This window comes from Pinus tabuliformis, chromosome 9 (assembly GCF_031772625.1).
Source record: "Pinus tabuliformis cultivar Carrire ecotype Pingquan chromosome 9, CPIR1, whole genome shotgun sequence".
Classification (NCBI taxonomy): Eukaryota; Viridiplantae; Streptophyta; class Pinopsida; order Pinales; family Pinaceae; genus Pinus; species Pinus tabuliformis.
The window spans coordinates 323787907-323798987 of NC_142307.1; the positions used below are offsets into that span (position 1 = coordinate 323787907).

The 11081-nt window shown below is 34.2% G+C and overlaps 1 protein-coding gene across 1 annotated transcript; it reads right to left on the bottom strand.

Annotated features, from left to right (window-relative positions):
* Positions 1–7959: 7959 nt before the first annotated feature.
* LOC149148534 (uncharacterized) lies at positions 7960–8517 on the bottom strand. The gene has a single exon (XM_089442205.1). The coding sequence runs from the start codon at positions 8515–8517 to the stop codon at positions 7960–7962; it is 558 nt and encodes a 185-aa protein (XP_089298331.1).
* Positions 8518–11081: the final 2564 nt, after the last annotated feature.

Genomic DNA, 11081 nt, shown 5'->3' on the forward strand with positions numbered 1-11081 from the left:
TTTCATGGTCCCCCAATCAACGTTAAGGGCTTGGAAATTAGATACTTCCCTGACAAAACAATAAACTTCTTTTGCTACTCCCTTATGGACAATGTTATGCATGTTTCCACTCTCAATCAACAACACTGTTGAAGTATGAAATTGTCCTCATTTTGATAACCCATTTGCCTTCTTTTTTATCCTTTCCATAATAATTTTGTTGCAATTTCAGTCTAAAAGTTCATCATAGATATGTTCGAGCATCCAAAAAGGTATTGATTCTACATTATTTATAATTTGTTGTTTCTGTGGGAAATTTAATTTAAACATTCCTATAGCTAGCGAATGTCATTCATTATGTAGCTAACTAAGATTTTTGTAGTTACCTCAATGGTTAGATAGGTTCTAGCACACCAGAGAATGAACAAAATGAACCAACAATTGGAAAATGATCAACATACTGATATCCACATAAAACAATGTAAACTTTGAAATGGGAACTGATATAATTACCCCTTTTTTTGAGGTAGAAAAAAAGTCAACGATTTTGAAAAACGTTGATTCAGAATACACTTCTTTTTTTTTGCAGAACATATGTTTGACATTTAATTTTTCTTATGTATCAAATATAAGTATTTGTTTTTAAATACTAGTGATTTTCATGTTGATTTTGAAATGTGTTGATGCAACATGAACCCCTTTTTTCTAGAGGGTTGATCTTTGACACTTTAAATTTTGTAATGTATTAAGTGAGGATATTTTTTTAAATGTTACATTTTTTTGACACTTTAATTTATTTTTTGGAATTGTTTTTTAAATGTTGATCACTTAACAATTTTTCTATTTGTATTATTTATTTTTTTTAAATGTTGATTACTTGAAAAAACAAATATAAAAGTATATATAAAAAAAACCAAAAAACATTAAAAAAAAAATGTAAAAAAAATAATATTTTGTAAACTATAAAAAAATTGCAAAAAAATTCAAAAAATATATATGTATATATTTTTAAAACTGTAAAAATAAATATATAAAAATACACAAATTTTAAGAAACTATTAAAAAAATTAAGAAAAAGTTAAAAATTAAACACAAACTTGATTTAAAATAAAAACAAAAACAAAAAAATTAACAATAAAAAATTCAAACCATTTTAAACAATTTAAAAACAAAATTACAAACTAACGAACAAACAAAAATAAAAACTATTAAAAATAAATCAGAAACCTAAAACAATTATATTAAAAAAAAAACATCTTAAATAAAAAACATAATTAATTAAAAGAAGTCTAAAAGAAAAAGTATTAACAATAGTTCAAAAATAATATAAATACAAAATTGGAGTGCAACTCTTCGCCCAAGCGATTGCAGGACGCAACCGCGATCTAGTGGAACTGCACAAAGCTTCGTTGGCCTGTGACCGCAACACTCAAGCCCCTGGTGCTCCAATTTTTATTTTTTATTTTTTTAATCTATTGTTAATAAAAATTTTTAGATTTTAATTTCCTTTCTTATTTAATTATATTTTATTTTCAAACATAATTTTTTGTTTTGTTTTGTTTTTATGATTTTATTTTATTTTTAAAAGTTTTTAAATTTTTTATTTATTTGGTTTGTAGATTTCTGTGTTGTGGTTTTATTTATTTGGTTCATCTTTTATTTGTCCATGTTTCGAGTCTAGTCCAAGACTCATCATTAGGACTCATTTATAGAGAAGTAAATTTAAGTGTCTGATAAATATGGTATATGTAAGCTGTTAAATGGTTTTAAGTTTTTTGGTTAATTTTTTAATATTTTTTTTAAGTCATTATATTTTATTTTTATTTCTTTTAGCTTTTTTAAAAGTTTTTTAAAATTGGTGTACTTTTATTTATATATTTTTATAGTTTTCAATTTTTTTTTGTTTTTTTCCTTAAATAGTTTACAAGATATTGTTTTTTAAATTTTTTTTGTTTTTGAAAATATGTTTTTGTTGTTATTTATTTCTTTAATTTTTTTAATTTTTTAATTCTTATCTTTTATAGGTTAATTTTGTTTTTTTTTTTACATTTTTATGATTGAATTTTGTTTTTTTGTCTTTTTTAGGTTAATTTTGTTTTTGTTTTTATTTTTATTCTTAATTTTGTTTTAATTTTATTTTTTGTCTTTTTAATATATTTGATTTTTTTGTCATTTTTTAATTTTATGTTTTTTTTTTTTAAATATATATATATATATTTTTTTTTGTTAATTTTTTTCATTGTTTTAATTTTTAAATTTATGTTCTCATTATTATTTTGAAATTTTAATGTTTTTTCTGAGTGATAATAAAATATTTTACGCCAATAATTCAAAATGTTGAAAATTATCTTTAAAAAAAAACAAAAGAACAAAAAAGAAAAAAAAACCGATGTTATTTCGACATCAACACATCAACACTTTCCTTCTTCATGGTGTTTTTTGCAATTTTTTGCACAAAAAAGGTTTTTCCTGCCATTTTTAAAGCATGTTGAAAATTCATCCTAGAAAAAAAATTGTTATTCGAGCATTAAAACTTTTCAGTTTTGAGTTGATTTTTCTTGTTTTTGGGAGATTTTTTTGCTAGAGTTCCCATTTTGAGTTTTTAGTTCCTGTTTCAAAGTTTACATTGTTATATCTAGATGATTTTGAAAACCACATGGATCAAGATATATGGAAGTCAAACCAGAAGTCAAGTCAAGTTATCACACTTTAACGATTAAAATATTTTGAAGGCGATTCATGGCAGATTCAAGTGAGTGTGGAAATGATTGACTAGTCTTAGTAGTCGATGTGTTCCATGAAATCTCTCATGAATTTCCCTCTTAGCAGAAAATCATGAGGATAACTACTTTCATATTAATTCGAATTCTTACTTGTTAGATTAGTGAAGCTACCCCTTGACATAGGACTCTTGAAGCTCTTACTTAATAAGGGTGTATGAAAATCCTTGAGGCAAGGTTGAATACAAGAGGAGTTGTTATTGTTAATTGTTGCAATCTTTGTTGAAGACTTGTGTGATCAATATAATACTCTTATTCTAAGAAAATGTGTGGCTACATGATTTATCTGAATTGATACAAACATACACTCAACAAGAGGGCCAGCTGGAGAGTTATAAGAGGGCCACATGATTTATCTGATTTTCTATGTGTTTATTGTAATTCGTGTGATAGATAGTTTTGCTTCACTACAATTTGATTGATCAATTCTTAGGTGAATTATCATTGTTTATAATAAATAGAGCTCTCATAAAACACAAAAATATTTGCTTTCTATAGTTCATTTCATTAAGCTCTTTTATTTCATAACTTAGTTAATCATGCCATGTAGTTTTGTGGATGATTAATATATAGGTTTCGAAGCATAATCATGCACATTAGTAATCATTTGAAGCTAAAAATTCAATTCAATATTTTGTTGAAGAAGTGTGTTATCAATAACTAGCTATAATGTTTTAATATTTCTACAGGTTAATTTAGCATTCTTTTTGTGCAATAGAGTTAGAATTTTCTTTCTGCAAGTGGAACCACTATTTTTTTTCTACAAGTAGAATTAGAACTTTTATTCTGCAAGTTAATTTAGCATTCCCTTTCTGCAATCAGAGTTATAACTCTCAATTTTAGAATTAGAAGTTGTGATTTTCAATTCATAGATTAAATTTCCAGCTTGATTTTGATTTGAATTTTCCAAGAAGTATTTTTAGTGGAAGAAACATATGCATGACAAAACTTTCATTCAATGTAACATTCATCCATACTTGATTAATTCTATATTTTAGAAACCTAAAATACAAAACCTAGCATATATTGTGCACGTGCACTTCATAAGTACACGAACCTTGTTTACAATTAATGAAGTAATTTAAAATTAATTAAATTACCCAATGTTTTGGCGTCATTGCCCGGGAAGTGTATATAGGATTCAATTTCTAGTTTTCATATCATTAATGCATGATTAAAACATAATAAAGTCATTTAGAATGTATGAATATAGAAAGGGATTCTAGGGTTATATTTGTAAGTAGAAGTAGGGGACAAAGTTCAATTCCTACATCACCACTCACTTCTGCTGGACCACATAGTCCAACACTATCCACTGAGACTTGTACTCCATCTATAGCAGGTAGACATAGACTTCCTGAGGTGCATAGATATAAAATCCAACCTAGATATTCACTAACTTCTTCCACTAGCATTGTAGTTGAAGAACCAACATCCCCAATAGAAGGAGTAATATTTCTCTCCTCAACAGGAGAACAACTCTTAGGACAGGAGTTAGAGGTACCTAGTGAAGAAGAGGATGTTTATTCTAAGATATCATTGGTAGAGGAACCAAAAGAAGAGTTATATAACCCTATCATCGAACCTTACATTAGATATAAAGAATCTATAATGGTAAGGGAAGGGGAAGGAGAAGTACATAATGTCGAAGGAGAACTGAGGATTGGAGGTGGAAGTTTCAGAGTTGGAAATAGAGGAGGACCTGGTAGATAAGGTAGAAGAGAACCACATCCTTATGTATTTCATATCTTTGATGAATATTCCATAGCCATAATTAAAATTTCTCACCCTCTATTCTTCCTATTTTTCATGGCTTAAAAATTGAGGATCTAGAAACATCTCTTTTTTTGAGTTTGAAGTATTATGTAGATCCTATGAATATTTAATTGATACTCAAAAATTAAAATTATTTTTAGCTACTCTAAAACATGGATCACTCAAATAGTTCATGGGAGTAGAGACAGATACTACTATAACTTGGGAAGAAATGAAAATAACGTTCCTAGAGAAATATAAAGATTTTAGTATGCCCCATAAACTTAAGGATGAAGTATTTAGGTTGATGCAAAAGGAGAATGAAACCTTTGAAGACTTAGTTGAAATATATTCATATGATGTTAAAAGGGATATGGCGCATGAATTGCATGAAGAAACATAAAAATATATTTTGTTAAAATCTATAATAGATGAGTGGATTGACCTTCTCAACTTAATGGGAAAAGGAGATGTTTCTCAACTTTCATTTGATGCAATATGTGATTTTTGTAAACAAATCTCAATGGGTAAGGCTATATCTAGTAAGAATCCAAGATATCATGTCATGTTAAGAGTTAGTAAATCTGCAATTGGAATAGTATGTAGAGTAAAATTAGGAAATTTGATTCACAACTTTAAAATAATTATCCATGGGAATCTTAATGAACAACTCGATACTCTCAAGATACAAAATAAGTAAAAATATGAAAATGATGCATTATCTATTTTTTGCCCCAGGTGTAGAAAGAAACATGCCTCTAAGATAATATCCTCTTGATAGCAAACAAATGTGTGCCATATGTGTTGAAAATCATGATACAAGGGAGTTCCCCTCAATACCTAGTCTTAAATACGCCTTTCAAGATGAAGCTAGAACAAGCCAAACTAAATCACTTTGTTTTGTTGCTAAAATACCATGGAAAAACCAACAACCAAATATGAATCAAGGTTTCAATGCTAAATATCAACCATATGAACAAGCATAGAATAATTGGACTGCACCTATGCCTTGGTAACCTTGGCCCCCTCAACCCCAAAATCCATCTTGAGCACAAGGTTGGCATAATTCTTATGGAAGAAATACTCAATATCCTTAAATCCAATCATCTTATTCCCTTTTCCACCACAACATTATCCTCCTCAACCAAACTAGACCCCTCAGTTTTGAGCCCAACCAACAAATCAACAGCTTTCATTACTATCCACTCCATTTCCTCAAAAATCCAATAAACTAGCTTCTAAAACACTCCCAAATCCAAATAATAAAAATCAACAAGGTGTATACAATATAGAAGGTCAAAATTTTCGAGCTTGTATGTTAGCCCCACTAGGTCTAAATGATTTTCAACTTAGATATAGCAAGGTTTTGCAAAAGAATTCACCAATAGTTCTCATCCAAACATCTAAAGAGGATGAGGTTCTTGAAAAAGAAACATTTCCTGATCAACAAAGGAATCCTCCAAAGGAATATGTTCCTATACATTTAAAGGATGACCAAATAAATTGAACTCCTACAATTCTTCTAGTAGAACAACCTTCTATTTCCTTACAAGATCCAGCCTTTCTTGAAAGCCTCGTGATTGATAAAAGAATAGAAAGGAAATTTTTTATACTAGATTATGACGTATTAGATGAACTAATTAATTTTTGCATCTAAATTCCTTTGCTTCAAGCTATAAAGGAAATACCAATATTCAAAAAAATATTAAGGATTTACACATTAGAAAACTAGGAAGCAAAAGAAAGGATGTCAAGAAAATCTAATTGGTAGGAGAAATTGTTGATATTAGGATGCGGAAAACAAAAGTTCAAAAATATCTATAGATATAGGTATCCATATTGTAAAAATTCACATCAATGGTATCGAGATTCCAAAAACTTTGATTTATTTATGAGCAATCATCAATATCATGAGAAAAAAAACTATGGATCAATTAAAGCTTCCTAGTCTTCAATATACCCCCACATTTTTTTTGTTGTGTAAGTCAGAAAATTATATTAAAAAGAGGTAAATATAGTACAAAAAAATTTCATTAGCAGATCGAGGGCCGCCAGATTGCAGGCCTACCTTCAAAATTAACCAAAAAGGTCTAACCAAAACTATCATAAGCACACCATGCAGGGTGGCACCGTCACATATCTTAACAAAGGAAAAACACTTAAACTTCTGTCTGCATGAGGCAACATCCTAATAACAGAAACAACAGACAAATTTATCATAATAATAGAAGGGCACAACAACAGACCATCTAACCAGCTTAAAAGCCGAGCACCTAGAGGACTAACCAATGACACAAGAAAACCAAGCACAGACCGAACGATTCCTTTACATTTTGAGCACCACATAGTTTCTTGAGGTCTCCGGAGCAGGTTTACAAATTGAGATGCCAGCCTACGCCTACTTGGCATGCTGGCCGTGAAGCTCTCCCATCAGTTCATTCTTCAGATTCTCGGCTTGCCTGGATTCTTGTCTAATGGTGTGCCTGAGGAGTTTGATGAGCACTCTGAGTTTCTTGGAGATGCTGTCGACCTCTTGCTCGAGCACACTAACCTTAAAGTCTAGACTCTCTAAGATTGCAATGTGTTCCTCTAACTTGGCTTCAGAGATAGGCTAGTCTATTTGCAGTTGATCTGCATTATTTGCCTGCATGCTCAAGGCTTGAGCCCGCAGAGTTTTCATGTGCCAGCTTTCTGCCTGAGTCCTGACAAATTGAGTTGCCTTCTTGGTCACAGTGCTGGGGTCCTGCAGCTAATCCACTTCCTTTTCAATGTCCTCTTCCGACCGCTTCATTTCTTCCTCCTGGACCATGGCTTCCAGGTCGATGATCTTATGTTTGTTCTTTAGCGAAGTTCGCATCTCATACATTTCTCTAGAATTCTTGAGATATTTATTTGTCGATGCGTTGTGACTTCCTTCTCCTTCCATTATCGTGCTAACGCTCACGGTGAAATTCTGGAAGCTTTCAGCAGAATGGATGGGCTCAGGTCTGCTACACAATAAAACATTGCTTTTTCCCCTGGCTCTGGTTGTAGTTAAATAGCAGCTATTTGGGCTATTATCGGTTGCATACCGTCTAGCTCGATGCAATTTGTAAGTCCTTTCATAATAATTTTTTCGTGATGCTGGATTTTTTATGTAATGGCTCACAATCTTTCCATTACGATCACCTCTACTCGCTCGCTCCATAGTTTGCCAAGTGTCCTCCTTGGTTTGGTCTCGGCGGCGCTTATCCTTACTTATCATAACTGGTTTCATTTTCTTTTTCCTCTACTCGTGCCATAATTGTGCCGAACTCGCGTGTCCTTCTACCCCCTGCCACTCTTTAATGGCATCTGCCGTGCCAGCGTGTCCCACCATAGAGTGACGTGGTGGTGATCTTCCTCCCACTCATACCGGGTTGTCATCACCTAGATCTTGCCTGGAGAGCTGGATGCACTTCTCTTTTCATTCCGGGCAATTTATATTCTGCCAACAGCTGTCCCACCTAGTGTTTGGGTGCTCGATTCCATAGTTCGCCAGGTGGTCTGCCACTGTATTAGCTCTTCGTCTCACAGCCTGGAAAACCAAACCTTTCATTACTCTCAACATATCTGCTATGTTGTTTGTAACCTTGGCAAGTCTCCAATGTTTGGTGAATTTTCTTGCTTTCGTTCCTCCGTAGAGCTTCCTTGCCGCTGTAATTGCCAACTCTGAGTCTCCCTTAACCACCGCTGTGCCACCCTGAATACCTTTGAGAATTTGGAGCCCTTGTTCCATATCTGCCAACTCCATCTCGTTATTCGTCCCTTCCCCCAAGGCTTTGCTGTAAATGTGAAGAATTTCCCCTGCGTAGTTCCTTATGATACCTCTGATGCCTGCCAAACCCGGATTTCCTCTGGAGGCTCCGTTGAAATTCAGCTTCAGAAAACTTGCAGGGGGACACTCCAAGCCATAAGACGCGGTGTTTGGGTTTTGCTGGCAATTTGTTGTGCTCATGCTTTGGCTGTTATCCAGTTTGAACATTTTTAAAATGTGTAAGTCTTTAGCCGAAGGTTGTTCGTTTGTTTCCACTCTGCATTTAACTAGAATTAATTATCTTATATTTTGGATTATAGTATCTAGCGAATGCTCTATATCTCTGTATTCATTTTGGAAGATTCTTCTATTTCATTCCTTCCATATAGTCTAGGTGATAAAGCCCGGCAAGGTTTTCCATATACTGTTAATTCTTAAATTATTTGAGTACCTGCTTTGCCAATTGTGGATGGTGTCTTGGATGGAGTCCCTGGTTCAATCTATTTTTTGCATGATGTTTTCTGCCCATATCCACAAATGACAAGCCCACTCACAAGTGTTGAAGAGATGGTTCATTGTCTCTTCATCTGAATTGCACATGGGGCAGTGAGAAGGGCCATGGAACTCTTTTTTTGCGAAGATTCTCCCACGTAAGGGTTTTTCTTCGCATTAGGAGCCATAGGAATGTTTTGATTTTTGGCCAAAACAGAGTGTCCCAAAATTTATTATTCCATTGAATTTCCTCCATTTTCTCAGCATTCTTGAGGTGTTCCTTGGCTTGCTTGAGCGTAAAATACCAATTCCTTTCATGCCCCATCTTAGCTGGTCCTTTTCTTCAATGTTTCTTATCTTCCTTTTGTTTAGTTGATCGAGTAGAATTCTTGTATTGTTGTTTTCCTCACTGGAGCTTTCAGTGGTATTGATTAACCATTCTCTCCATTCCTGGTCCCCGCTGTTGTGGTTCCAATATTGATGCACAGTGTATCTACCCCTGTCTTGGCATTATCGCTTGAGGTCTACGAGCTCTGGTGTTTCAAGCTTCGGGAGTTGCTGCCAAGCATCTTCCCAGAATAGGGCCGTTTCCCCATTTTAGATTTCCCAAAAACTGTGATCGTGCACAATGTCATGGTTCTTTCTTGCTAAATTCCATATGGGAGACCCTTCAGGAACCTCCTGCAGCCTTATTAATTCCTAAATGTTGTAGTCAGGGGTATATTTTTCTTTCCAATGTCTGGCCCATGGCAGATTGGGCTCCTTCAACCATCTCCACCAGATTTTGGTTCCACATGTCATGTTGATGATGGAGGGATCGACAAGATTTAGGCCCCCTGAAACTTTCGATTTGCAGAGTTTGTTCCAGGCGACAAGCACCCATTTTTTCTTTTCCGCATTTCCATTCCATACAAAGGATCTCTAGATCGCTCTCATCTGCTGAAGGATTCCTTTAGGGGTAGGTATAATAGAGAGTAGGTGCTAAGGGATGGCCTGCAATACTGCTTTGGTGAGGGCTAGTCTTCCAGCGAAATTGAGTGCTTTGTGTGTCCAGTGCTGACATCTTTTCTTCATGTTGGCCAGGATTTTCTCATAGTGTATCTTTTGCCAGGGCTTGTCTGTTAGAGGGGTTCCTAAATATCTCGAGGGTAGGCTGCCTCTTCAAAATCCAAGAATACTAGATAGATGCTTCTGAATGGTGAGATGAGTATTGAAGAAAAAAGTAGTGGATTTTGAAAGATTAATTTCCGTACCTGAGGCCTTGCTGAAGAGATCTAGGATATTCTTGAAAGCCATGGCTTCTTTCACAGTTGGTGTTCCATGCAGCATTGTGTCATCCACAAATTGTTGATGCGTTGTTGCAGGTATTGAGTGAAAGGGTTGGAGCCCCTTGATTTTCCCCTCGTTCTTTGCTTTTCTGATGAGTCTACTCAGTCCTTCCATGAGGATTACAAAAAGGAACAGAGACAGAGGGTCTTCCTTGCCTGATGCCTCGGGAGGGAGAGAAAGGGTTGGAGGGGGAGCCATTGACAAGGATGGAAAACTTAGTGGATTTAATCAGGGAAAAGATCCATTTAGTCCACTACTCGTTAAAGCCAAAAGCGTTTAGAATAGCCTCAAGGTAGTGCCAGCTAACCTTATCATAAGCTTTAGAGAGATCAAGCTACATTAACATCCCTACTATTTTCTTGGTTTGAAGAGTATGAACCATTTCTTGTGCTAGAAGAATATTATCTAAGATTTGTCTACCTTCAACATACCCCTACTGCTCTTCTCAAATGAGGCTAGGAAGAATGGGCTTCAGTCTGTTGGCTATGACTTTAGATATGGTTTTATAAATCACATTACACAGGGCTATAGGTCTAAATTACTCAGGAGATTTGGCCTCTTCTACCTTCGGAATTAGAACGAGGAAGGTGGAATTTAGCGATTTAAGGATAGAATAGGATCTTCTAGAGTCTTCTACTACTTCCCAAACTTCAGTTTTCATAAGGCTTCAACAGGCTTTGTAAAAATTGATGGTGAAACCATCAGGCCCACGTGCCTTATCATTTGGCATAATTCTAACCGCTTCTTCCACCTCCTCCAAGGATATTTCTCTACTGAGAGCTAGGTTCTGTTCATTTGTGATAATTTTAGGAATAGCCTGAGTAAGCTCCTCAATAGTTTCTGTTCTGTTTGCTGGCGGTTCCTGTGCTATATAATTGAAGTGCCGTGTGAGCAATGCTGCTATTTTTTGGTGACTTTGTAAAGTTTCCCCACTTTCATTGTTGAGGCATAGTATCTTATTAGCTCCTCTG

Coding starts and splice junctions, on each gene's coding strand:
- LOC149148534 (XM_089442205.1), bottom strand. CDS start 8,517: ATGTTCAAACTGGATAACAGCCAAAGCATGAGCACAACAAATTGCCAG.